The sequence below is a fragment of the Gasterosteus aculeatus genome, chromosome 18 (assembly GCF_964276395.1).
Source record: "Gasterosteus aculeatus chromosome 18, fGasAcu3.hap1.1, whole genome shotgun sequence".
Taxonomy (NCBI): domain Eukaryota; kingdom Metazoa; phylum Chordata; class Actinopteri; order Perciformes; family Gasterosteidae; genus Gasterosteus; species Gasterosteus aculeatus.
Genome location: NC_135706.1, coordinates 8,900,889 through 8,928,734, shown reverse-complemented (window position 1 = coordinate 8,928,734; position 27,846 = coordinate 8,900,889). Strand labels below are relative to the sequence as shown.

At 44.2% G+C, this 27,846-nt stretch overlaps 4 protein-coding genes across 19 annotated transcripts in view; 2 read left to right on the top strand and 2 right to left on the bottom strand.

The window, feature by feature from the left end:
• Positions 1 to 1,879, top strand: part of syne1a (spectrin repeat containing, nuclear envelope 1a) — a 115,025-nt gene extending 113,146 nt beyond the window's left edge. For all 9 annotated transcript variants that reach the window (XM_078093108.1, XM_078093110.1, XM_078093111.1 and 6 more), the window contains one exon: positions 568 to 1,879. In XM_078093108.1, coding sequence (XP_077949234.1) covers positions 568 to 835 — 268 coding nt within the window. In that variant the 3' untranslated portion in view covers positions 836 to 1,879. The remainder of the gene's footprint in view (positions 1 to 567) is intronic.
• esr1 (estrogen receptor 1) lies at positions 1,535 to 12,127 on the bottom strand. Of its 5 annotated transcripts, XM_078092970.1 has the most exons (12): positions 12,029 to 12,119; positions 11,798 to 11,850; positions 11,010 to 11,423; positions 9,993 to 10,213; positions 9,205 to 9,321; positions 8,495 to 8,703; positions 8,162 to 8,315; positions 6,055 to 6,193; positions 5,058 to 5,191; positions 4,298 to 4,481; positions 3,403 to 3,515; positions 1,535 to 1,764 (listed from the first exon to the last, which is right to left on the bottom strand). In XM_078092970.1, exons 3-12 carry the CDS (start codon positions 11,303 to 11,305, stop codon positions 1,682 to 1,684), a joined length of 1,650 nt encoding a protein of 549 aa, XP_077949096.1. In that variant the 5' UTR covers positions 11,306 to 11,423; positions 11,798 to 11,850; positions 12,029 to 12,119; the 3' UTR covers positions 1,535 to 1,681.
• Positions 12,128 to 13,559: 1,432 nt separating this feature from the next.
• Positions 13,560 to 17,233, bottom strand: dcph1 (damage control phosphatase 1). 3 transcript variants are annotated; one of them, XM_040160004.2, is made up of 5 exons: positions 16,752 to 17,233; positions 16,245 to 16,350; positions 15,889 to 16,130; positions 15,474 to 15,639; positions 13,560 to 15,110 (listed from the first exon to the last, which is right to left on the bottom strand). In XM_040160004.2, the coding sequence occupies exons 1-5, from the start codon at positions 16,811 to 16,813 to the stop codon at positions 14,322 to 14,324; spliced, it is 1,365 nt and encodes a 454-aa protein (XP_040015938.2). In that variant the 5' UTR covers positions 16,814 to 17,233; the 3' UTR covers positions 13,560 to 14,321. The 3 variants fall into 3 exon arrangements, with proteins under 3 accessions (XP_040015938.2, XP_077949240.1, XP_040015937.2); XM_078093114.1 differs by lacking the exon at positions 16,245 to 16,350 and having other exon boundaries at positions 16,752 to 16,989; XM_040160003.2 differs by lacking the exon at positions 16,752 to 17,233 and having other exon boundaries at positions 16,245 to 16,633.
• Positions 17,234 to 20,067: 2,834 nt separating this feature from the next.
• zbtb2b (zinc finger and BTB domain containing 2b) lies at positions 20,068 to 27,439 on the top strand. Of its 2 annotated transcripts, none has more exons than XM_040159993.2 (3): positions 20,068 to 20,580; positions 23,104 to 23,284; positions 23,963 to 27,439. In XM_040159993.2, the coding sequence occupies exons 2-3, from the start codon at positions 23,112 to 23,114 to the stop codon at positions 25,380 to 25,382; spliced, it is 1,593 nt and encodes a 530-aa protein (XP_040015927.2). In that variant the 5' UTR covers positions 20,068 to 20,580; positions 23,104 to 23,111; the 3' UTR covers positions 25,383 to 27,439. The 2 variants fall into 2 exon arrangements, with proteins under 2 accessions (XP_040015927.2, XP_040015928.2); XM_040159994.2 differs by lacking the exon at positions 20,068 to 20,580 and adding an exon at positions 20,874 to 21,487.
• Positions 27,440 to 27,846: the final 407 nt, after the last annotated feature.

The window sequence follows — 27,846 nt, the reverse complement described above, 5'->3', positions numbered from 1 at the left end:
AAGCCGAAGTGTCCCCCCCCAGAGAGACGCAGCCGGCTACCTACGAGCGTCTGTGGTTTTCTGTGTGTTTGTGCCTTTGTGACTCTTTCGATCTTTGAATCTGGGTCTTTTTTGCTGCATCTTCAATTTCCTTCCCGTTGAGTGTTTGTTGAGGCTTCGTTCACTGGTCAGACGTGGGTGAAGTAGTATTTGCAAACATGTTGGTTTTACCTCTTTTGAAATGTAAGAATTGCCATTTTTAGGATAAATAAAATTTTGATGACCTTCTGTTTGATTAAATTTGATAAAAGGAAAAGATTTTGTCCGTTACACATTTTAACGGCGCTCAACCAAAGGAAAATCCGGATTTTGCCTTCACATGCTTCCCATTGATTGGATTAACTTTTGGATCTGTAAACAATATTCCAAATTCCCAAACACAATGACTCTGAGGCTGAAGGCCCCTTTCACTATAGATCACCAAAACCTCCAATTAAAAAACAATTTTGACTTAACTTGATTTGCAAATGCTAGTGAGCTCGGGTCTGTTCTCTTCTGTGTTTAACTCAACTCTGTGTCTTCCGGCAGCCGGAGCAGATCACCAAGCGCCGCTGGCTGCGTTTCCTCCCGTTCTGACCTTCCGGATGGCGTTTCCTCCTCCTCCTCAAAAGGCCAGTCCTTCCTGCTGCGGGTCCTCAGGGCCGCGCTTCCCGTCCAGTTGATCCTCCTGCTCTTGATTGGTCTCGCGTGCCTGGTGCCCATGACGGAGGAGGACTACAGCTGCCACCACGCCAACAACTTTGCCCGCTCCTTCCACCCCATGTTGCGCTACACCAACGGACCTCCACCCATCTGAATCAAGCAGCTGAACTAGCTGATCTACCAGCTGCTTTGCTGAGGACTCCACTGAATGTTTCCTCTTCACCCAGTGCCCTGAAGTAACAAACCCTGCTATCATGCTTTACGAAGTGATTCAGAGGTGATACCAAGACTTCTCTCTGTTACGTTGCTCACCGCGAAATCACCTCAACCCTTTAAATCCACTCTCCAGAATAGATCGACGTTCATTTGGAGAACCCCCTTTTCTCAATCTAGGTATTCCCTGCCGTTTTAAACTAAATGAGTGTATAATTTTTCAAGGTGTATGAAGAATCCTGAGAAAACAATGAGAACAAAAGCACTATTTATATACTGTATGTTGGGCGCCAAAGTCGACCGTGCTTTTTGTCAATGATATCCAGGGCTGCTACTATTTATTTAAGGTTCGATCCGTTTATAGATTGTATTCAGTATTGATTCAACTACAGAACTCCCTTGAGTGTGGGGTATTGTGCCTCCGTTTCAGTAGCAACCAGTCTCAGATGTCAAGTTTGTTACTAACAGACACATTTGGAAAAAACACTCGGACCCGACGACTGAAACAGCATAAAAATCAGCTCAAGAGGAGTACTTCTAAATGCGGTTGAACTAAAAAGGAACCTAGAGCACTGACATGAGCACTGTCTGAGTTACTTGCTCTGAAGACGGCCGACTTCTTTCCCCAATCGCTGAGGCATTTATTCCTGTTTTGAATTTCAGTATTTTATTTGGGGATGAAAAAGAGATAGCTCTTAACAGATAGAAGTATGTTTGTTGAAATGCCTTTTGAATACAGGCAGTTATTTTTGTATTTAAGTCCCCTGCTTTTAAGAAGGCCAAACAATCACTGGTAGTGTTTAGTAGACGCCTGCAACATCAAATAGTGAGCTTTGTAATGACTGCGACAATTATTCTGCGCATCAGAATCTGTAAAAAAAAAAAAAGAAAAATGAAATATGAATGTTATTTATGTATGTACAGTTTGCTAATGCCAAGTTCATGAAGAATACTCTTTGCAAATAATAAAACATGAATTATTTAACTCTGCATACTCTTGACTTTGGGATACAAACTCAAAAGAAGGTGATAAACAACTTTCCCCATGAATGCTTTTATTTGTATGCACAGTAAACCAGTGACATGTCAGTTCAGGTTTGCCTGGACTTAAATGATCATTTACTTCTATATATTTTATGGGGGCTTTCCATTCACATCTTAGTGGCACATACCACAGATTGAACTACCTGAAACAACACTGTTGTCCTCTTTTTGTCAAGTATTTCTTTCCTAGCAACATACCTGCTTGAACTTTGATTGCTAAAGGCAACAAATCACTGGACAGGAATATGTTCAAGAACTATTTGGCAATTAGTAATTTTTCAAGCAAAAATGCCAAATAGGTTTCAGTTCCTTGATAGTCAATATATACTTTGTAGACAATATGATACATATGTCCATTTAAACAGAAATAAAAAGCAATCGCATATGTGCACCCACATTATGTATTTTTTCAGAGGTGTGGAAATCCAGGCAAACTCGAGATGTAATTAGCGGATGAACAGCGACTGGTTTGTAGGTTTGTTGAACAACTGCATCGAATCAAGAATCTATGCATGAAATACAAGTCTACGGATACAAGTCTACGAGTTTGTGCGAGAGGTAAAACAATTTGTTTGGTTGAAATCCGAGTGGAGCAACACAAACACATAATTAAGGCAAAGTCAGAAAAAAAACACCTTGGTGCAGGTAAGCATAAAGAACAAACTAATTACACGCAAAAGCTGTGGCTATGGGGACCATCTTTAACTATTCAAAATTCAAAATATATCCTTTGTCACTGATCATTTCGTCATTAGAAGGATTTACATCTAATTTTAAAATTGTGTGTGCACAATACCTGATATATTGTAATTTAAACAAAATAAATTAGTTATTTCAACCGGGTTTTTATCATAGTTAAGTGCATAATCATTCTTATTATGTAAAAGTAAAAATAAAGCACAATAGCCTCTTAAAACGCAGAGGAAGTGCACTTTGGTCAAGGCAAACAAAAATAAATCAGCTGCTCGTCACTTCAAAGCAACAACGTGACTACACACCTGCCGCTTTAATAATAATAAGCAGACTCAAAATCACAGATATGAAAGGCAGTACAAAATATTAACTGCATTTACGCGCAGATTTTAGTGAATTGAGTATTGCAAAGGAAAAATATACAGCTACAACTATAAAATCACTGAATTTATAAATAATTATCTCATGAAATGAATTAAAATACAACCATTACATGTCATTCCCAAGCCCCTCTCATTACGTGCTGCGCGTATCTGTGACCTCCAGATGACCCTCGCTGCGCTCTGTCTCATAAGACGTGGGTGCAATCAGACTGGGACCCTCCGTACTGCAGGACAGTGGGGGCTCTGATCGGAACCTCGTGGGCGACTCGGGGTCCTGCATTGGAACCACCAGAGGTGGAGCTGCTGCCGCCGCCGCCACTGCCGCTGTTCATGTCGGCGATGGTGGTGGAGGAGAGAGGCTCTCCGTCAGCGTGGAACCACGACTCACCCGGTTTGTCCGGCCGGTGGAGGCGGTGAGCGTCCAGCATCTCGAGCAGCAGGTCGTACAGGGGCACTTTGTTCTTGCACTTCATGCTGTAGAGATGCTCCATGCCTTTGTTGCTGCAGAGAACATTTTTAGAAATTGAGAGACAGGACCTTTTCAGTTACACAAGATAGAGCTAATGGGGGAACCTACCTTTCAATGAACCATGAGGGCAAGTATAGCGTGTCATAAATATGTCATTTAAAAGGCATCGTATAGTATGGCGTAAAAAGGATTTAATAAAAATGTCATAACTTAGTATGTTGTCAAAATGACATAAAAAATGTCATAGCTTAGTATGTCATGAAAATGTCATAGCTTAGTATGTCGTAAAGATGTCATAGTACAGTACAGTAGTCATTAAGTGTCATAATAAATGTAATAGTAGAGTATTTAATAAAATGTAAACAGAAATGTCATAGCAAGTCATTAAAATGTCATGAACAATGTCCATAGTTTAGTTTGTCATAAGTGTCATAAAAAATATCTTAGCATAGTTTGTCATAGTTTTTGCATTGCATGTACTATAGCAATGAAACGGAGATGGGAAATGAGGCGACTATTGTAAAACTCCCTGCATAATCCTTTAGGTAGAACTTGCATAGAGCGTAGGGAGTATTTAATAAGTGAGTGAGTTCAGACATCCATAGTAATCGACAGGTCTGGTGATGAGAAAAGCAGCTGCCCACCTTCTATATGTCATGAAATATCCCTAACGCTTTTAAAGAATTCACCGGTTAAGCTCCTACAACAAAAAACACTCTGGATTACTGAAACACGATTCTCTGCAGAATATGTTGAAAAGGACAGACTGTTACCATGGTAAAAGCAAATGAGATATTTCATAATTCAATTTCACCTCATGTGTCTGATGTGGGAGAGCAAGAGGAGCAGCTGGGCCTGCCGTCTCGACTGCTGCTGCACCGAGCAACCGGATTGGCCGATGTGATGTATGAGAGTGTCTGTGATGGTGTCCAGCATGTGCTGAACCGCTGCGGTGTCGTGGAGAGGCTCCATTGTGCCTGTGCAGAAAGAAAAGGCCCCTGACGGGAGAGAAACAACAGAAGGTAAATGGGAACGTCCTAATTAAATAGTGACTGAAAGCGTTCAGTTCGTGAAGAGAGAAAAATCTGATGTACTAATGTGATAAAAAAAAAGAAGAAAAAGCTCTGCTTGCAACAAGCTTCAAAAAATAAATAAAACAACAATTTGATCTTGATGAAAGATGCGCCTCACACACGGGTCTGGAGCACATGCAGCATTTCCCACACAGCAATCAAACATTCATCCGGCTCCAGCAGCTGTACCTGCTGTGTCATCCCGTTGGCATCTCAGGCCGCTCAGCTTCCCATATAGAATATCTCAATCTCCGGGACAAACACGGGCCTCATGTTGCCTCAGGTTGTCATGGGAACAGTTATCGAGCATATTAAGGGCGCAGGCCTTTCTAGAACACTGTGTTCACCCGATGTGCCCGAGCGGCGCTCAGAGCTACACCTTTGTGGGTGCAGTTCGACGCCGTTTACTCTCGGGAACAGGAACCTGCGACCCGCGACAAAGTAGTGTGGAATTAAAAAGGCTGGTACAGAACGCACACACAGACACACACGTCGCCTCACCGGAGTTAAGCAAGATGATCGCTTTGAGACAGACAAACTCTTCGGGTTTGAGTTTGAGCAAGCGGAAGCGGGAAGCGGTGGCCAGCAGCATGTCGAAGATCTCCGCCATGCCCTCGACGCAGTCGCCTTCGTTTCTGGAGAGCAGAGTTCAGGGAAAACACGGCGGAATGTTTTTATTTTTGTCTTTTCTTTTATATAGGAAAATCAGAAAAAAACAAAAACGGATTCAACCAGCGATGCTGTTGACAGCGGCCAGGCAAACATGTGGCGGACTGAATCGCCGTAACGCTCCCTTTGTCGGGGAAGTGACAGAAGCACAGATAACGTCCGGCGGTTAAGAGTTGCCGGATTGAACTGGACGGCGCGGAGCCGAGGGGATCGATCGACCCGGACCCACAGCGCTTGAGTCATCCCGGCCACTTGGCGAGGACGCTCAAAACAGGAAATCAAACGGGGACCGTCGGACACATCGCAGGGTAAAAGCTGTCCTCCCTCATCCTTGTCTCTCTCTCATTTTTTTCCCCACTCAGAGGTAGATACGGTCTGACCATCTTGTTCATTGTGAACATGGGGAAAAATGTAGGGAACAGGCTGTGCCGACTAAAGAAGAAAACCATGTCTGCATGTCTATGTTTTTGTCTGTTTGTCATTTAGCTCTCTCCTCCTCCTCCGCCTCCTCTTCCGTTCTTCCCTTTCCCTCATTCCTTGCATTGAGTCCTTGATTAAATCTCGGCTCTGGTTGCCAGCTCAGCACAGTAATGATGAGGAGTGTTTCGGGGGAAAGCGAGAGGCTGCTCTCTACTCCGCGGGGGGGGGGGGGGGGGGGGGACATGTAATTAGTCTCACTCTTGGGGCGGCACAATGGCTGGAAAAGGTGTGAAATAGAAAATCTATGATGATGCATCACCCTTAAGGTGTGTGCGAGAGTGTAGATAGAAAAACAAGGAGGAAAACCACGTGCAGAGAAAGAGGATTTAAGCCGCGTATCCCTGGCTACCTGTCGAGTATCAGGTCCTGTGCGAAAATGAGCTTTCCGGGGCAGTGGATGGACCTCCAGATCAGCCCGATCATCAGCACCTCCAGCCACGAGCTCTCCAGCAGTTGCACCTGGTCGTGGAGGCCCAGCTGCAGGAAACCTAGAAGCACACTCACACACACACACACACACGTGCGTACAGCGCATTAGTACGAGTATTCCGGGAAAGGGAACAAGGTGATCCACACCCGGTGTAGATTTAACACGTTTCTATAGCAGCCGTCCAGGAGCCACGTCGGCCCTTTGACTAACAATACTGGACAATGGGCCTCATGCCAGAAGGCGATATGAGAACAGATGTCCTCTCGTTTTGGTTAGAATTCACAATTTGTTCCAAATCAAATTGATTTCTGAGATTCACCAGAGTTTTCTTATTTTTGCTCTTCTTTGTTAAAATGTTAATAGTAGCCGAGAGCACTCGATGCATCTTGTTTTTCACAGACCACAAAGGGTTTGTGCAGCGGAAAGTTTGAAACATGAGGAACAAGTTATTATTCAAATGGGATTCCTCATTCAGCCCTTCTGGACATGGACGGTCAAGAATGTTTTGACATATCTTATTTTTTCTCTTAAAAGACAAATGAATAGAACATTTAAGAGAAATTTGTGGAGAATGTTGCTGCATGAGACCCAATACATGTTTTGTCCTGATCATCGGTGTTATTTGGATTTAAGACCAAATGAAAACACACAACAATCTGGTGTTTGAGAGGATGATGTTCACTCGGTGCTGAATAAATGTTTTGTTGTGCACCTTCATTCTTTTTATAAAAATAAAATTACACGCACTATTATTATCTGCCCGGGAATGGCTACTTAAATTAAAGCACCTGCAATCTCTGCACTCTTGCAAAGGCTTATCGCCGGCACTCAGCTGTCTCGATTCATCGGTAATTACAGCCAATTCACTCCCATTGTCCCCCTCTGCACCCTGTTTGGGACCTCTCGCAATTAAAACGCTGCGCCTTTGGGCTTTTAGTGACGCACAAGGTGGTAAAACCTCAAAATAAAGACTTGCTCACTTAGGGAGCTTGTGTGTGTGTGTGTGTGTGTGTGTGTGTGTGTGTGTGTGTGTGTGTGTGTGTGTGTGTGTACATGCAGAGGGTGATGTGTCCTACACTGCATTTAGGCTCGATGGGGGGGGGGGTTAGGGGATTGGCCAAACAATCCTCCCAAAGGTGGCGACTGTAATCACCATTGCTGTAATGGCTCTACATTTGTGTGTGTGTGTGTGTGTGTGTGTGTGTGTGTGTGTGTGTGTGTGTGTGTGTGCGTGTGTGTGTGTGTGTGTGCTTCAACTATCGAAGACCTGATGTCAGTGACCCGTTTGCACTGAGAGGCTTATATTTCACCTAGAATTCTACAGTATTTTGTGCTGCAGTTGTGCGGTTTGTGAAGATATTTATCATGTATCCATTAACTTTAAAAGGGACATTTTTAAAGCCTTTATTGTGGTGTTGTGTTTCTGGAAGCCAAAGACGCGTTTTAGAGGTTTAACATGCAACAACATCTTAAATAATCTACAGACTTATTGCTCATCACTAATGACCCACACAACATCGCGCCTGACTTTAATAAAAACTGAGCTCATGATTGTTTAACTGTTCGGTCATGTGTCATGATGTTTTAGGAAAGTTTTAAATGGATGTACGCAATCTGTTAAACATCACAGTTGTTTTGCTGAATCTCAAACTGTGGGGTCAAAGGGCAGTTGGCTCATTTTGAAAAAAAGTTCACAACCCACTGTGATAATTCCCTACAGACAGGATATGTTTGATGCTAATGGACCATGAATGTTATCAGGCTTCCGGCAAGTCTCAAGAGACTCTAAACAGTTATTTGTAGGTTTTCGCCAAATTGCGGCCAAAATATAAAGTAATTAATTAATCTGTCAGACAATGTCCGTTAAAGAATTTTATACAAGGGTCTGCAAAACGTATTGCTCCTTTAAATTTATATTTTAGTAATATTTAATTAAAGAATATATATTTAAAAAACATATAACTTGATAAAAAACACTCAATATAAGAGGGTTTAGTGCTGAGAACTATTTCAGTCGATACAGTACCTGGAAGCTTCTTGGCCCAAGCAATCATGTGGACCAGCTCCTTATCCGCCATGCTGGTGAGCAGGGTCATCATGGTGACCTCGGTGTAGGGTCGGTTCAGCTTCTGGCGGGAGCACAGCGTCGGCGGCTCGGCACACTGGAGCAGGAGAAGCACCTGGGGAAGCAGGAGACAGACAGAATAAGAATGTGACCCGAGAAAACAAAAGCTACAAACAAACGTCTCCGCGTCCCAGACACCAGGCCACTATGTGTGAATGTACGAACATTCGCGTTCCTGCTCCTGGCCAACGACACCAACAACAAAGAAACACGTGTCTCCGCGAGAGCGAGCACCTGGTCGGGAGGCATGCTGGTCAGGAACGACTTTCCTCCACCACAAGCACCGCTGCTGCTGCTGCTGTTGCTGTTGCTGCTGCTGCGCTTCCTTGCGTCCTGAGAGGGCACCGTCCTGTGCTCCAGGTCCTTAGAGGCCTTGTCTCTGTCACCGAGGCCAGTGCGTCTCTTGTCCCGCCGCAGTACGCGGCCGCGGTCCTTGCGCACACCTTAAACACCCGGCAAGGGGTTTTTAGTACACACAAACCCCAGAGATGCGTGTACCGCACAAACATCGCTCACACATAACTGTATATCCTGTTTTTACCACAAAGTCCAGCAGTGCAGATTACTTGGATGCCTGAGGGATTCAAGAAGTATGAAAACAAAAATGTGGGTGTGTTTTAATCAGTTGTCGTACTCCTTAAGAGGAAATAACTTCAAGGTCATGTTAAAGTTAGTCTCGAGCTTATCTGCATCCACCAGGACACTCATATTTGTGCCAAACCTCTCAGCAAAAGGCCACGGTTGATCCATGGCCTTTTTTAAATTTCTTAAGAACAGGGTGATACAAATGTGGAGCATTTGCCGGCATTAAAACAATATATAAAAAGCTAAAAAGGAAAAATAAATAAAATGACAGTAAAAACAACAGGATAATGTTGGTGAATGACATCCAATTGGAAAAAGTACATTTGTGAAATAAAACAAATAAAAGCGTGTCTACCCACCTCCTTTCATCATGCCCACTTCATAACACTTTCTAAGACGGCAAGCCTGGCAGCTCTTTCTCCGATTCCTGTCAATAGTACACTGATTGGTCGCCGGGCACATATAGTCATTGTGACCTGAAATGGAAGAAAATCTATTACTTCAATACCCCCACTTCAGTGTTCGGATCAGATTTATTTTATTTAGTAGCCGGGGACACTCTATTCCCATTTTAAATGGATCTGAGATGGAGAAAATTAAAACTTGTCTGTCATTGCCATGGAGACTATTGGTTTCTGTATGACCCGTCTTTCATTACACAACTTGTCAATATGCCAGAGCATCATATCACAAACATGGCTGTAGGCGACAACAGAAGTGTTTATCTCCACAGAGGCGCAGTACATGGAGGCTGTCCATCACGTAGCATGAATGACATGAGATGCAAACATGGATAAGATAAAGTGGAAATAAAAATAGAGAAACCTATAATTAACTAATTTAAGTTTGCTTATTTCTCTGTTGAGGTTACAGGCACTGCACTTGGAATCCACAAGCCTAATAAGCTGCTGAGGGACTAATTCCCTGTCCTTTCAAATCAAAACTTTGATATTCACTGTTGTGGATGTTCTTAATTAAATCACACTAAGTGCTATTTTGTTGCCTGACGCCAAAACTATTTTCTACGGACCAGTCGGGAAATAACACTCCACGAGAGACACATTACGTCTGGGCATTTCTCAGTCATTATCTCTCACTAGTTGAAATCCATTTGGTCGCAAATGGGTGGAGCAGGAAGATCACCTACCCTGGATGCTCCTCTTAAAGAAGGCCTTGCAGCCCTCACAGGACCACACCCCGTAGTGGTACCCAGAGGCATAGTCACTGCACACGGCACAGAACCGCGTCTCCTTGGCCATCTCAAAGCCCCCGGCCTCCGCGCCGGCGCCTGACTCCCCCAGACTGTACGACTCCTCGCTGGTGGTGGACTGGTCCTCTCTGGAAACCGACTGCTGACTGGATGGTACGCTGGACATGTCACATGACGTGGATTTTTCGGGTCAGTTTAATTACTGGATCTCGGGAAATCTTCAAGGACGGCGGCAATCAATTTTGATGCAGATAGAAGAAATGTGCGACATTTGTTTCTTTGTCAAACACTTGTTTCATAAAAAGTAAGAGCAAGCAATTACTTGTTTGTCATTGCAATCGTTATCCTCAACAACTTTAATTTGATGCAAGCAGAGAACCATTTTCCACCTGAGGCAGGAAGCAATCTGTACGTGTACTTCAGTTGTTCTAACGTATTGTTCCCTGCTCAAGGTCCTTGACAAAGTCCTTAATCTCTGGAATTAGAAACCAGGGTAAAGCTTGATCCCTTCTATTGAGATAGTGGCATTGTTTTGTTTGAAGCCAAAGACTAATAAAACAATGCACGCATTATCGTGTTTTGTTTAAAAATGCATCGTGATGATTACTAATGCCGTGATTTGTGAGTGAAAGATATTAAATGCAGTTATGTGGCAAAATGCCCCACTGCCGCTCATAAGAAAAAACACAAAGTCAGTATATAGGATATAATTCTTTAACTTTGTGCTGGAATCTAAAAAGAAAAAAGAAATTGGCAAAAGAAATGTGACTGATGTCAACTTTCAATTAAATATTTATTAATGCACAAATAAAACGTATGGTGAATATTCACCACGAATGAAAGCAGTGACTCATACGTGTTGATGCAGAGTCTATAAAAAACAACATCTGTCCGAGCTCACACACAAACACCTCCGTCGACTGTAGTGATCAAAACTAAACTGCATTGGCTCACCTGTAGGCGTGCGTTGAGGTGGTCTCCAGATAGTGGTGGCCGGGTGGGGGCAAAAAGGGGCTGAGTCTGGGGCTGGAGGGCACAAACACTATAGGACTGGTGGGCCCACTACCCAGGGACTGCAGGCTGCCGTCTGAGGGCGGCCTGTGGGAGTCCAGAGGAGCGGAGTAGTAGCCAGGGGTGGAGTGGCTGTAGAGGGGAGTCGGGGCAGGGGTGGGCGCAGCGTAGTCGTATGTCCCTTCCAGGAAGTCCACAGTGGCTACCCCTCCGGACCCCCGGCTCTCTTCAGGATACATTTCACTGAAGTGGGCACGTGGTGGAGGCGAGGGACGCTGCGGGGAGCGGGTCTCCAGTTCTGAGAGGGCTGGGCTGATCCGGGTTCTGAGTACTGGTCTGCTCTGCGTCGGGCTCTGCCTGAGCAACATCACAGCACAACAGCACTGATATGCAACATGATTTAGACTTGCTCTCCCAATTTCTGGGAGGGGGAGTGGAGACGAGTATCTCTCTCTCTCTCTCTCTCTCCACACTCGCTCTCTCTTTCCACTCTGTATCTCCTGCCTCTATTCCAACAAAAGCCCGTCAGGCAACTTGAAGGGTCCACTATTCTCCCAGTGCCTTTGCCCTATCTGGCTCCCGCCCACCGAGCAGCAGAAAAAAACAAAAAGACATGCGAGAAGGCTCCTCCCATGCTGGTGGGATAAGGACGAGAAAGATGGACAGAGAAACGGGGATTCCCAAATAACCTCCCGGTTCACTCTCCCACAACACAACCGTAAAATGTTCACCTCCAAATTCACGTTTCCTACCCCGAAAATGTTTTCCTGGTTGGAGCTGGCACCTGGAGAAAAAAACAACACATCTGTAAAGTAGCAGAGGGATGTTTACCAGATACTCGGCAAGCTACACCTGAGACTGCAGTACATTAAATCACTGTGGGAATGAGAAACATTCAGACAATGGTTTTAATCTATGGAGGGTAAAACAAAAGCCCAAATCCAGCGTCGTACTCCGCTCACCTCTCACACGGGGTTCATCCTCAAATCCGCTTGTGAGACTTCTCTCTTCCTCCTCGCTCGTCGCTCTGCTCTCGCTGACTCTGGGAAATGTGGCTGGGTTCATCGAACACAACGTCGGACAGGGGAAAGGTTAAAAAGAGGATAAACAAATTAAAGAAGAGGCCAAATCGATAAGCAAACCTCGGTGTGTTTTGGTGCCAGGTCACCATAACACAGCAAACAGAGCAGGGGGTCAAATCTCATTGCGCCAGCCAATAATTACACAATCCATCCCAAATGAGGGAATTGATGGTTATTTTAATGGAATGGTGGATGCCATAAATTATATATTTCAACAAACGTTAACAAAATAATGACAGATATAAAAAATAAAATAAAAAATCGTATTTTCCGAGTGACATTACATGGAAAGGAGGATATTATTACTCCACAACGTGGACCAGTTAATCATTACTTGATCAGGTCAAGTCACAGATAAAATAGAACACTATATATAAACAAATCAAAGCAAAACTTAAGATTTAAGAATTAAACGTGCATGTTAACTGCACCAAAGTTCGAGGGTTGTGATTGTCAGGGATCCTGTTCGTCCAGGCATTGGGACCAGGCATTAAGATGCAAAAAGCACGAAAAGAGCTTAAATACTTCAAAAAGTAATAAATTACTTTCCAACATTTAGGAGAAGGGTTAAATAAAACCACTTGCAAAGGGAGTTCAATGTCAAAAAATATCAAATTGTCAATCCCAGATTTCAGATAATAAAAACTAAAAACAATCAACATCTTGAAATAAACGTACTTATTTCTGGGTGGAAGAGTCAGAAACTCATAAAGATGATCAGCAGCAACAACCTCCCCCGCCGAGGGCCCTGTCACACGCACTTCATTTTCCCTTCTCTGCAACATCTTTCTTGAGTAAACAGCCCAATTTTCAGGACATGTCAGGTCAAGTGGAAAACAAGCAGCCCAGATGATGATACATATTATTTTTCTACATTTCCCCCGGAATAAAACGAAGACTCTGTTGAATGAGAAAGTGGGGAAATTAAGGGTTATAAAGAAACAGCCAAATCCCCTAAATGGCTTCAGATGCGTCCCGGCTTGATTCATGTCATTTTCATGACGGACCACATTTACAAAAGCAGCCTTGATGATTCCATTTGGTTTTCCCAGCTCATTCTGGAATTGTAATGCACATGTTGCAGCATTTCCAGATGTTCTTCTGAGTCCACACTGACCCAGAGCAAATAAAAGGTCAACAACGGTTATAAGATATCAACGAACAATGTCACACAACTAGGGAACATTTACGTTGCCTAATGAATTACTGTCCGTGTGCAGATGCAGTTGCTCACTTTAAGTGAATGTATTCACAATATTTGGCTGAAGATTCTGCTGCTGCGCTTGAACATTGTTGACTGAGATGAATAAACCATGCGGTTTTAAGTACCAGATAAAAACGCGAGTTGCTTACTTGTCTCTAATCTTCTATCTGTAATGTTTGTAAAGTAAGACAGTGGGGAGAAGAAAAAAACAGCTGTGCAGTTCTTTATTAAATCAAACTCATTAATGGAAATCCTAAATCCATCCAGTAGAATAATCCAGTTAACACCTCCGAGGTACTGATGAGGACACTTTAAATGACATAACAGCGTCAGTGAAGGTCTGGTTTGCCTTGTTAAACAAAACAAGCACACATTGTAACTGTTATTGTTCCACTTCCCCAATAACAGTCTGCCATCTTTCAAATTAACCAAAATGGTTATCAAACAATGATAGCTTTTACTTGGATTTGAATTGCCATCTTCATGTTTCGATATGTGCATATAAATACCACAGAATGAAACAATAAAACAACCGGAGCCGAGTAAAAAGAAGTTGTATATTACATTACCCATTGAGCGGCTCAGCTGCTCTGATTTTTAAAGCCCAATTCATACTGACATAGTCAATTGCATCTACACAACCTGTAAACATATTGTGAACAGGACATAAGCTCTTTGCATCAAAATGAACAACATCCATTATTTGTCATAACAAACAACTTTTAATTTGTTACCTCGGAGGATAAATTTGTGACCGTAAACAATTGTGCTCAAATCATCGGGAAAAATGAAGTGTTGGCTAACATTGGAAGTATGACATGGCACAAATATGTTGTACAACTAAAACCTTTCTGTTACAGTAAATATTTCTATCCAGGGTGGTGCAGAGCTAACTGACAATGAGGTGCAAAGACTCCTTCTGCTGGTACCTCCAACTGTAATGTTCTGATGAATCCACACCGCCCCGTCTCAGTCTTTCTGTTCTGACTTTGCGTTGTCGAACTGAACGACAGCGTATTTGCCGCTGGTCATCCACTCAGGATCTTGGGAGCCGAGCCGCTCGCCTTGGCCCGGCTGCAGACCAACCTGGACGTTGGCCTTGAGAGTCCTCAGGCTGCACAGTGGCGCAGGCCCAAAACCTCTCAGTGCGGTGTGGAAGCTCGCTGTGTGGTCCCACTCCCGGTCCCCGGTCAGCTTTCTGTAGTTGAGATCCCCCTTAAACAGCACCAGGTCTGCCCCCTGCAGGGTCGCATACAGGTCAGGCGCATCGGCTTCCATGTCACAAAACTCATGCGGCTGAGTCCAGAAGGGATGATCGTGATAGGACCACGCGCCATCCTTCAGGTGGCTCATCCACTGGACGCCGCTCTTTGACATCCACTTGTGGTTGGCCGCCGTGGTCTGCCGGATGGTCCACTGAAAATCGTTAGCCGTGACATCAGAGACAAACCATGGGAAGGATTTGCCATGAAAATGGATCTCATGGGCGAGGCGGGAGGAGACGAGGAAATCTGCTAAGACCAAGTCAGTGAATAACTCAAAGCCAGAATTGTCCAGAACAATGTCCACTCGGACCAAAGCGGTTTCCTTAGATTGTCCCGGCCTCTGAGGAGAAATAAGAGCCGACCATACCCTGTTAGAGTCATTTACCAAGATGAAGGGTTGCAGGCTGTCCAGGGAATCAATGGGACTGGTCTTCTGTGAGTTGTCTTGGCCAGCAGAGATAGACAGATCACACTTGTTCCCCCAGAGTGAAACCTAGGAAAAGTCCAAATAAAAAAGTAAAACACAAACCAATTGTGTCTCTTTATGACCATGAATAAGAATAACTAGAAAATGGACTCATTATTTTGTATGACTCAAGTCACATTGTTTGTCTGTTAGAATGACAAAATAAAAATTACACCAGCCGGAGAGGAAGTAAAAACAGAAAAATACCCTTAAAGATGTTGAAATCCTTCGCAAAAGGGGGAACTCAAGAATAGAGTAATCTATCCCAAAAGAAACCTGTTCACATACATATCACCATTTTAAGTATTGTTAATGTAATTTTGAATACCGCAGCTCTCACCTTCACCCCATTTAATTGTCATGCATTAGGCTGGTATAAAAGATACATACCTGTAGCAGTTTGTTGAAATGCTCAAGCAGCTGATTCTTTGAGAGTCCCTCCATGTTCTTGTTGACGCCCTCCACGTATGTACATAAGGTCATCATAGCCTGCTGGGACTCAAAAAAGCTCTGAGTCTTTCCCTCATTAAAGACGTCATAGTCACTGATGGGAGGACTGAAAAGAAAATCAGAAATGCAATCGTGGACTAGAGGAATAGAACAGATTGTAACCCGTGCCATCGGTGTACAAATGACATCAGGCGGAAATGCACCTTGAGGTCGGAAGACTAGAAAAGCGCTAAACAATTACAACTCCATTTACTTGATTGAGATGTGTGTGAACAAAAACAAACTGATGTTGATGTAATGCAATAACAGTTAATGGGGCAGCAAAAGATACCATTATAAAATGCAAATATCTCACTTGAGCCAGAGGGCCTCCTGTACTCTGCGGTACATGTAGCACTCCACGTAGAGCCAAGGAGACTTGAACCAGCTGACAGAGTCCTGGTCTCCTTGCTGCTTCTGCTGTCTCTGCAGGTACTGATTCCAGGACTCGGTGTCTTGCAGGCTGTCTGTCAGTTCTAGAAGTGGCTTATCGGTCAGTAGCTCATTTCTCATCTTAGACAGCAGAGATATAGTTTGCTTCTCTGCTTGGATGCCTTCCTGCATACAACAACAAAAAAGGGGCCAAATTTAGGTTTAAAAAAAAAAACAAGATGGAGAAAACATTAATTAGTTGACGATAACAACTCGAATTCGTCTTTTTGAAATTCTCACCTCTCCATATTCTTCAAAAAACTTGTTTTTGTTGCGATGTATTGTATCGATAACTCTGGTGAGGATGGTGGGCATTCGGTCTCTCACAGTCAAATAGGCGAACGACCTGCGGGGAAACGAGACGACCATTGACGCTCCACCGACGCGCTCGTGCGCTCGTTCTAACACGAGCAGGTGTGCGCACCAGTAAGCTAGCGAGCTAATGCACCTAGCTAGACGTAAAGGTGAGCTTAGCATCGAACCTTGTAGCCCTCCCTACAGTGAAATCATACATAGTGGCAGAATGAAACCGTCGAAATATAAGGTTATATTGATATTGGATCGAGTAAACACGGTATGCTTGCACGTTGAATAACAACTTTGTGAATTTCGTGTTAGCAATACCCCAATGATGCTGGTTCGCACATGACAGTGCTGGTCGCTAAGGTAGGACTAGGTAACGTTAGGTTAGGTTAGCCACATCGTGAAACATGGTGGAAAAAGTTGTCAGGTCAACCGTCAACATACCCAACCACTTTGGCAGACAGTGAAGGGGGGACTCCGTGCACCGTCCGGTCAGCCGCCATCATTTTTAGCAGTTCGAGGCGGTTCAAATTCAAACTTTATTGACACAATTTCCAGGACAAGAACAACGTTTTGGAGTTTGCTTGAGCCTCAAACGCGACGCGTGACTACGGATGTTAATTGACGGAGCAGATTGTATTGAACCTGACGTCTTCTGTGTCTGGTCACAAGCGTTTTACACGTTGAAACGTATTTCCTTGTTCCTTGTGAACATGGGCTTGATTGAGGAGAAGCTGCTGCCATCTAGCGGCCAATGCTTAAACTGCAAAGCTCGGGTTTACGCATTTTGAGGCTGACATTGCATTTTAAAGATAATACATCACGCCTTGTTTAATTTGGATAACTTTCTTTCTCTAGAACACACAGATCAGTCTTCGGCGTTTATGGCTTAGAAAATGAATTGCCGGGGGTGTCTCAGTGATCACAGAGGGGGGGGGGGGGGGGGCGGGGGGCTGCCGCAATGCGCATGGCATCCTGTTGTTGCGGCAGCACCCCGAGCATCTCTAGTCGTCCAGAGCAACGGTTGTCATGGCGATATCGATTCGCTCTATCAGAAAGACACAGAATTCGACACTCCCACCCCCCAACCCCTGAGGCTTTTGGCGGGAAAAGAGGGAGGAGGGGGTGGACCAGCAGTACGCCAGTGAGTCCCTGCTGGGGACTCTGGTTAAAAACCGAGCTAATATACTTCTATTATATTCAATATATTAACTAGTATAGTGGAAAAATGCGAGAACGTTTTTGTTGTTAATCATTTGAACCAAAGTCTCAAACTAAAAGATAAAAGAGATCCATCCAAGGTTAACGTTCCATTTCAGAGTCGTGAACGGGAAGGTCTCCCAACTCCTGTTTTTTTTCTTTTGGAAGAACGTGACCAATTGATTTGCAGCCCCCACGACAACTAGGATGAAAAAGAAAAAAAACACGCATATCAATTCACTCTGGCGGTGTTCTTTTTTTCTTCTCCACTTTCAGATCAGCCCCGGTCACTATGGGAACAGGACGGGCCGTTGTCAGGATGTGGGGTCCTTGCGAGTGGGAGTCCAGCTGCGTCCACCTCCGGTGTTCATCCACCGCCGGCCTCCCATCCCCCCGCCGGCCCCAGCCCGGCCGGATCTGTTTTTCTAAACCGAGAAAGGAGTGACTCACCACTCCGGTTTCAAAACAGGCCACGGGGGGTGGAGAGGAGTTGTGTGTACGTGTGTGTGTGTGTGTGTGTGGGGGGGGGGGGGGGGGGGGGGACGTTAAAAGCACTGTTTAAACAGGTGTTTCAGCTCACCACGCAGTCGTCTAATGCAACAGTGGGCTTCGGCAAATAGATGTTGCGTTTAAATAGTGTCCTGACGTCACGAACGGCTGAATTCGAGTAAATGTCGCTATACTCTTACGTGTTAAGTAATTTCAAGTAGTCTCGGTTGTGTTCATGCAAAATGCGTTATGCAAGAAAATCTATTTAGTTTTAATCAGCGGCAGGGCAGTGAAGGCAAGTCTGTGTGTCTTTTCAATGTGCTTCTCTGAGCAAAAGGAGCAGAAGGATTAGTGGGGCGTGAGGAAGCCATATGTGCATAAGACAGGCTTCTGCTAATGGCAGAGCATTATATATATATATATAAACTATTGATGAAAATACATTGAGCTTAATGATGAAAAACAATGAGCCACTTGGTAACAGTTAATCTGTTCCTTAAATAAACCCCTGCTGAGCAAAGTAAACATGCTTTTGTTCTGTAGTCATTATTATCTACTATTACTCCACAAGTTACCTCAATCAATCTTTTGCTTGTGAAACATTTAACACCACCACGGGTCTCCATTTTTATTAGCTAATTCGTTTCAGAATCAGCTCTAGGTGTATTGTTTGTTGGCAGGGCAGAGACTTTAAGGTCCTCACGGTCTGCTTCATAGATATTTCTGTCCCCCTCCCACATCACCACAACAAATAAACTCTCTGTCTATTCTCTGACATCCGAGTAAGCGTTTACAGAGCTACAACTTGCTTAATCTGGTCCTCCTGTGGACTCCCTGCCCTTAGGCTGAAAAACAAATCTATAGCGACAGGTCTGAAATTTGTGTTTACTCTATGGGGCAACGTCTGCTGACAAAATATTGATGTGACTCCAAAGTGCGGTTGTGCGTAGGTTTTCATGCTTCTTCTGTGCAGGCAATGTGTGGTATAGTTGAAATCTATTTCCAACGCCTCCACTTCCTTCTTTTGGTACTTCTTTCTACTACAAGAAGGGTTTTCCATTGATATTTGAGTTGACCAATTCACAGGAAGGCCAGCCTTGGTTGGGATGACAAAATAACAGCTGTTACTTAAGACCCCATCAGAATGTAGGCTGCAGGAATCAGCTAGGATTACTCTTCACACACAAAAAGAAAGAAATCACACAAATTCTACCAGCTCAATCACTCAGTTTACAGTGGTCAATGACTTTGGTTATGGTTTGCATGGGGAACACAGGTTACTCTAAACAGGTTTGTTCGATGCTGCTGTGCAGCTCATAACAGCAGAGTTAGGATACTGGTATCCTTTTGTAAATTTTGGCCATAATTCAATTAATTCATCTGCTAATATCTGTACTCTTTATTACATGATGTCCTCCAAAATGAGTGCAACATCACAATGTATGCATGCAAACTATGCAAACAAGTGTTTTCCAATGACCAATATTGTCGAATATGAAAATTTGTTGAACCTGTATTCAATAGCTTGTGTCACAGTTAATACTTTTTGTCAGAATTATACCGTGCATTAATTAATAGGCCTATAAAAGCCCTGTCCGGGTGAATTCAATCATACCCCTGATCAGGGGTAAATTACTATGTACCCATGCCTAATATTACACTATGTACTCAAAATTGGTAAATAAAAAAAAATGGTATCATCTATTTTTGTTAGCCTCTACAAATATTACTTTTGAGATCAAAACCTCCGAGAATAGATGAATCAAACATTCAAGAGAAAATAAATGAGTTCCCAGACAAATGTACTTTGATTACAGTTTGTTGAAACCTGAAGAATAATTTATTTTTTAATGTGGTATTTCTGTCATTTTCATAATCATACTTTTTTAAAAAGTCATTCGGAATCATAAATGACTTTTAATGTCTTGTCTAATTTAATAATGTCCCAATGAATATAATAAACATATACGCTCAAACGAGATGTAATCAAACCTTGATGAAAATGTCTATTTTATTATTTTATGTTTATTTTTTATAAACGAAGGCGCAAGTGTAACTTATAGTACCGCGTCACACTCGAACGCCACGCTTCGGTTTAATGTGTAACGTGTCGTTAACGGCCGATTAACAACCGCACGGTGAGTCAGCGACGCTGATGGCTGTTAATGTTCAAACTCACCGGCTGTCAAAATAAATTAAAAAAAGAAAACCGTCTAGCGGTGGTTGATCTCGCGGCGGTTACACAGCGCGTATAAATTAACGTTAACTCAACCGCCCCCTTTGCTCAACGGATTTTTTACAACGGCCGTTTCTTGGCTGTTTTTTTTTTTTTTTTTCTTCACCCACAGTCATGTGATTGTAACGTAAAACCCCCTAACCGGAAAACAGCGACGGACGACCCTCTCCGCCGCCGCCAACAACGAACGCAGCGCTAGCTAGCAGCAGCAGCAGTGCGAGCCGCCGCGAGCCCAGAGAGAGGACGGACGAGGACGAGTCTCCCCCCGCGCCCTCTCCCCCCCTCCTCCGGTAACAAACAAACAACGGCGCGACACGGCAAACTCCACGCACCTCACCGGAGTCGCAGGTACGGCGGTTTGTACACGCGCGCGCTCACTCGTTCGCACGCGGGTAGTGATTCGTTATTCGGTTACTTGTGTGCGCTTTGACTCAACTGTGATAGTCACGGGTGTGGAGTGGTGGTGGCGGGGGGGGGGGGGGGTAGTTAAAAGAAACGCGTTGTGGTGACCAGCCCCCATCCCCCTTGCGCTTCTCCCGCGCTTGTGTGTGTGTGCGCGCGCGCGCGAGCGAGCTCGGTGCGTGCGTGCATGTCCGCTTGGCTCCCGCTAGCAAAAGCAGAGACCCGAGGCCGAGGCAGGACTCGTTTTTAAAGGCTACCCCCCCCCGCTTTATATACTTTATCTGTTATTATTTTAACCCGCACACTGGCTCTGTTTTATTACCCCGCATCGTTACCTGGCGAGCCGTATTAACGGGCTGTATTCAGAGTAACAGTAAATGAATCTACGGAAGTAACTATTCCACGTGGCTACGTCACATCGGGGGCGGCGCGTCATTGTTGCAAACAAGTCGGCGTTGGTTCACACATGGTAGCTACGGCAGCTAACGGCGAATTCAAGCTGAGTTCACACGATTAACGTCAGTAGTTGTGCTGTTGATCGATAGTGGTGCTAATCCGCCGGATCCGTTAATAATTCCACTTTTAAGGCATCTTTCGGAGGCTTGTGGAGCCACCAACCAACACACACATGATGGAGGCAAACCACACTGGAAGTTACAGACATGGATCCTGCTGTAACAAATAAACAGTGGTGTGCCGCTGGGAACAATCAATGCAAAACCAGGAAGAGATAGATAATATTCAAAATATAAAATATTCAGGTCTGGATTTTTTTAATTATGTGTACAGCTCAGTAGAATTTTAACAGAATAAGCAGTATTAGGGCTGCCGTAACGTGAATGAAAAGTAAGAGGTAGGTGCAACCATTAATACAAATATGTCTTGTTTATTCGAAGTATTTGATTGCATCAGCGAGGGCGAGCTGTTGCAGGTTAATTATACTGTACTGACAAGATTTGTGGACTCGGTTTCAATTTTATAGGTATATTTGTCCGAAACTAGCAGCCCTGCATCGAAGCCTGTTTTGAGGGGTATTGGTTTTAACTTTATAATAATGTTAGATGCCTCTAGGGATATGTGTAATAATCAGTTTATACTCAATGACATACATTGCATTACAATTAAAGGGGTGTTTAGTTTGCAGCAATAATGTCCCTGGATTATTGCCTTTTAATATAGGGATTGATTCCTATTCCTATGAATTCTAAGAAACTAGGGCAACAATTTAAATTGGAAATAGATTTGTCTGACAGAACAACCGTTCAAAAGCTAGTCAGAAGCATGGTTACATTTTTGTCGAATATTCAATAAAGATTTTAGAAGCGGCGAGCAGGGACTATTCAGCTGATAAAACACATTTTCAATGCAGGACTGTTGTAATAACCCGCATTAATTGCTAGTGTTACCTTAATAACCTTGCATCTTGAGGGATTGCTGTTGCTGTATTCCCCTCCCACAAGATAAGGAAACCTAGCCTTTTCCTGGAGCGCTGCAGTGCCAATGTCTTTGCACTCTGACCTCTCTGATGGAATACATATGTGCAGGGGGGCTAGATCAGCGTTTTCTTGTGAGCAGCAGCAGATACACAGAGGCGTTCTTCGTTCATGCTTTTGAAGGTAGATCGTGGGACGTGGTCTCCCCCGCCTTGTGTCCATGTAGCTTCACGCTTTAGGCGGTGTGGCGTGGAGAACAGTCTGGAGAAAGAAGATTCGCCCTGCCCACAGGCGGTTTTCATTCTCAACTGGGGAGTACGGGGGTAGAACCAGTTTTGCTTTAGGAATGTGTGTCAACACCCCAAACCCTGATCATGTGATGGCCTGGAGCCCTTGTAGTCTTCCAGTGACCTTTTAAGGTCAACAAAAACCATCTTATTGGTCAGCGGAACGCACGTAGCTCGGAAATGTGGGTTTCTTGAGGTTTCAATTGGATGTTTTGGGCTCCATCTGACCCACATCTCACTGGTATTTGGGGGGCAGAAACCGCCGCAGCTCAACTTCTGCAAAACCTGATGTCAAAGCAGGATAAACATTAAATCCGATTTACCCTTTTGCACAGTAATTAGCGTGCACATCTTGTGCTAACCAGACAAACATCAAAGGGATTATGTGAGGATGGTATTCTCATCATAAGCGATCAATAGACAACCCTCTCTCTGGCCACTCTGGTTGTCATTGATTTTTACTCAACATTGCAGAATGTCCAAATACCCACTTGAACAATAAAATGAAACAGATTAGACACTGATGATTTTGAGTCGCACCATTTGATGGCGTAATGTTCTGTGACATTAGTGCTCGATAAATTGCCTCCAACGGCACAAAATGACTCTTCACTGTTGTGTTTAGAATTTACAAGGTCGTTAGATCACCCCCATCAGCCTGACACTTTGTGGTCACAATAAACTCTGTTCTCCTTCCAGACAGGAAACTCATTGCTGCTTGTGTGTGTGTGTGTGTATCTTTTGTGCAGGTTGAAGAATGGAGTTGGCCAACCATGGTCTTATCCTGCTGCAGCAGCTTAACGCTCAGAGGGAGTTTGGCTTCCTGTGCGACTGCACCGTGGCTATAGGAGATGTCTTCTTCAAAGCCCACAAAGCCGTCCTCGCTGCCTTCTCCAACTACTTCCGGATGCTCTTCATTCACCAGGACAGGTACAGGAAGAATGTGTTAATAGGGCGGTCAGATCCAAGCTCCGATAGCTTTCTGTTGTCCCATCAGAGAATTTACTCAACTGCTGCCAAAAGTTACCGATGCCGACACTGAACGTTTTCATTCTCCGTAGCTGAGCACTGGACTGTATCTAAATGTTTTTAGTGTGATGACCCGCGACTAATGCCGTTGTTTGGTCAATGGCACGAATTGAAGTGACCAATTGGAGGGCCTGTAAGGCATTGAAACCAAAACAAGGTATCTTAGCTGCACTGATAATGTGTTATGGCGACATTTCCTAACTGAAGGACATACAGACCGATTTATTCACACGCAAGATTTCAACAGCCTCCGACTAATAACCTAATGTTACAATTTGTTATCTTAAGAAAACTTTTTTTAAATGATCAAACTGAAAAAGGCTGTCTGAATCGATAGGACGGGCATGTTACAGTCCCCCTTTCTCGACGGATTTTATTTATTTCTTTGCTGTTGGAATGTAAAGGTAATTTCAACAAATATAACAAAATATATTTTGAAGAAGACTACCAACTCTAGCTTTAAGCAGACCTTTCCTTTATACAGTAAAGGACTGAGGGTGTTCATAATGAACAGCGTTGTCTAATATTGTTATTTACAGACATCATTAGCCACTTAACTGTAATGTCGTTGCCTTTCAGTGATTGTGTGCGACTGAAGGCCGCTGACATACAGCCGGATATCTTCAGCTACCTCCTCAACCTGATGTACACAGGCAAGCTCGCCCCCCAGTTGATAGACCCTGCACGCCTGGAGCAGGGGGTCAGGTTCCTGCACGCCTACCCACTCTTGCAGGAGGCCAGCCAGTCTGTGTATTCCCACGCCGAGCAGCCCAGCATCAACCTTTCCACCTCCCTCTACGGCATCCAGATCTCTGACCAACAGGTAGGGCTGTCGGCTAGATTGACCTCTCAACGGCAGCTCTCTTCCCCTTTTGACACGGAGCAGCTGAGCTCCGAGGGGAAGTATCTATCCACGCCGGCTGCAGCGGCTTCCTACGACAACTCCTTACTGTCCAAGGTAGCGTCGTCGCCGCCGGACATGGAGGCCTCGACCAGCGGCACCAAGCCCGCAGGTGAGGAGGGGGCGATGGACTTGCTGAGCGCGGATGCTTCCTCGGCCACTGCCATCCTCCACGTGAAGCCCAGCATCATGAAGAGGAACTCCTCCTTCCGGAAGCACTACTCCTGTCATCTGTGCAGGAGTCGTTTCACCCAGAGGAGCCTGCTGAGGGAGCATCTCCTGCAGCACACCCATTCTCTACAGCAGGCGGCCGCTGAGCCCAGCAGCGCTCTCTCACCCGTCCTGAGCGTAGAACAAAGCATGCTAGAGTTGGAGGGCGTCCTGAAGGGAAGCAAGGCAGTGTTAGGGGCCTTGGCCGCCGCCACAGCCGTAGAGATAATCAGTGACAACGAGCAGACGCCGGTTTCGGGAACCAACTCGGACTCTCCGCGCGCTGAGGTGACCACTTCCAGCTGGGGGGTGGGAGGCGTGAATTCCCAGGCGGATACGCCGCCTCCGTCGGACATTGCGGACATCGACAACCTGGAGAGTGCCGACCTCGACCGCGAGGTGAAGCGGAGGAAGTACGAGTGCTCCACCTGCGGGCGCAAGTTCATTCAGAAGAGCCACTGGCGCGAGCACATGTACATCCACACGGGCAAGCCGTTCAAGTGCAGCGCTTGCGGCAAGAGCTTCTGCCGGGCCAACCAGGCCGCCCGCCACGTGTGCCTGAACCAGGGCGCCGACACCTACACTATGGTGGACCGTCAGAGCATGGAGCTGTGCGCCGCGGGGGACGACAGCAGCCAGATGGAGGCGATGTTCCTGGGGTCGTCGAAGCCTTACAAATGCAACATTTGTGCGACCACCTTCTCCAGTCCCAACGAGGTGATCAAACATTTGTGCTTCACTCAAGGGGGGTTGGTGGCGCTGCAGGGAAACGCGGGCGCCGAGATGCTGCTCCAGCGCGAAGAGTTCTCCAAAGATGACGGCTCCGATTTGTCCAACTCCGGCACCCCGCTGGAACCATTAAAGACTGAGGAGATCCTCGTAGAGTAGTGCCAAAACTTTCTTATGTGTCCTTTTTAACATGTGTGTTTACTTCCTAAATTATGGTTAATAGGTAAGCTACAGGTTAAGTTAGTCAGGGTATGTGTTTGAGCCCCTCGATCTACTAAAACGGTTTTATTTTCATTAGTTTAATGGGGGTTGGGGTTACAGTACTTTGGACACTCATGGTTCCGAGCCTGACTAAAAGTGAATTAAATAGTGGGGCAATTCCCTGATAGCTCACTGGAGTTCAATCCAACATGATTATGAAAGCAAGTAACTTTTTAAAATTTGACCTTAAGACTGAGTTACCAATAAGGGACATGAAGGTTTGTCATTTTATGGCGGTGTACATTGGTATTAGATGCACACATGTCAGTCTGCACCACGTTGTTGTTTTTTTTCTTCTTTCACTTAACAGCTAAAGTTGTGGTAAGGCTGCACACGCATACTTGGAGTATAAGAGGAAGAGGAAGCTGAGACTGTTCCGGAGGTCACACATGTTGTGAGATGAGTGCTGTGATAGGTTTGAGGGGGAGAAAGCGCTGCACAGATGTCTCGTTTCTTCATGGTCGCGAATGAGGGGCTCATTCTGCAGACCCGGTATCAAGTATGATTCCAGCTAAAAGCACACGACCTATTCAGACCTGAGACAATCTGTGCCCCCTTTTCACTATATGCCCGATCTGCAGGAAATTACAAATGTCTTCCGTTCATATTTTGGTTTTTTTATGCTCATTAGAATGAATAACTTGAAATGTAAAGTAACAACCATTATTTGCATCCTTCTCAGACCGTTTAGTTGTTGGTTGTTTATTTGTTGACTGTGCTACGCGTGGTTATGGTTCATGTGTCCTTACACCCGATTAAAGCACAGTTGCTCTTTACAATTGAGTTGGGCCACTAAATAAATTGGTCACAACAAGCAAGAGTGTTTCTTGAATTTAAAGTTGAGCCCTTTGATTCAATTTAACTTTTTCATTTTTACTTAAGTTGTACAACTCTTTGTTGCTGATTGGAGCAACGTGTTTCCTCAGACACACAATTGATTGGAGGCTGTTGTGTACAATGTTGTACATCTTTATATAATTTGCTTCAATCTACTTTTACAAGCCCGTACTCTTTGTTTGACATGCTTTTCTAGTTTTAAATACAACAATATATTTTCAAAGATTACTTTATATTGCAAAGATATGTATATTGGTAGACAAATAGCTTTAAAACTAGGATTACATTTGGTTTTGTAAATTTGTATGTATAAGAAATGAACATGATCATTTCTTAAAGAAATAGGTGAGAATAAAGTTTAGATTTGAAGTCTCTTCCCCTTCCCAAATTAGTTCTTATGCTAACCTCCATTAAAGGGAAACATTTCTGCGTATGGTTGAGACCTTCTGACATTGATGTTTGTTCTCTAACCAATCACAAAAGGAAGTAGTAGTTGCACCAGTAGGTCCTTTTCTAGAAACCGTTGTGGAAAACGTGTAGAAGCTTCTATGGTGCAGATGTGCTGACACAATAATGCTCCACCTGTCAGTGTGGAGGTCATATGAACTCAGGCAGCGATGGCGGTGTGACGCAGGGACAGCTAGCTTTAATAAGAAAAGACCTATGGGGGACGTCTCCATGTACTCGACTGTCTGGACACGTGGTTATGTGAATATAAAAGATGCCATTAATTGTAACTTGGAAGGACTTCCCTTGTTTGGGATCACAGAAACTTTTTATAAGAACTACTGATGACTGGAAATTGTGAAGAAGTCTTTACATACATGTTGAGTTAATGTGAAGCAGATGTATTATTTTTCATGCTGAAACATGTCAACTGTAACAGAAGCATAAAGCAGGTTGTTCAGGAAAATAATTCTTAATTAAACGCCTCTGAATCTGAGTTGGGCAGGTTTTGAAGTATCTTCAGTTAAATTGTTTTTTTGTTTTGTTTTTTTACTTTACGGCCTGATTATTCATATGAACTATATTTTAGGGAGGTGTGTCTTAATACTGTCTTAATATTGTTATTGTCCCTTCCAGTGGAAAATAAATTCTGCATTGTAATGTTATTGCAACAACATTGCCTTTTTTGCTGCAAATACTAACCAACCCATTAGAAATTAAAAGTGTACATTTCTCTTTCCAAATGTCTAGCTGACACTGCTATGACAGGTATTCATCCCGGAGACCAATTTAACAAATCAAAGGATTTTGCAATATCATTTTAAAGCAGACTATTTCACTAAGCCGCACAGAAGCTCATACATATATGTATAGGATAAAAGGTGTTATTAAATATAGTCTTTGTAGGTCCATCCCTAGTATGTTTTAAATGCATATGTTTTTCTTTTTAGCCCCTTCCCGGCAGCCTCGAGTACAGGTCTGTGACGGAGAGGAAAAGGCGCAGGTTTAAGTGGGATTTTTGTGCTTTGAATCCTGCTTTGCGGTTTGGATGCAATGAGCCCAGTGATCAGCTAGATGG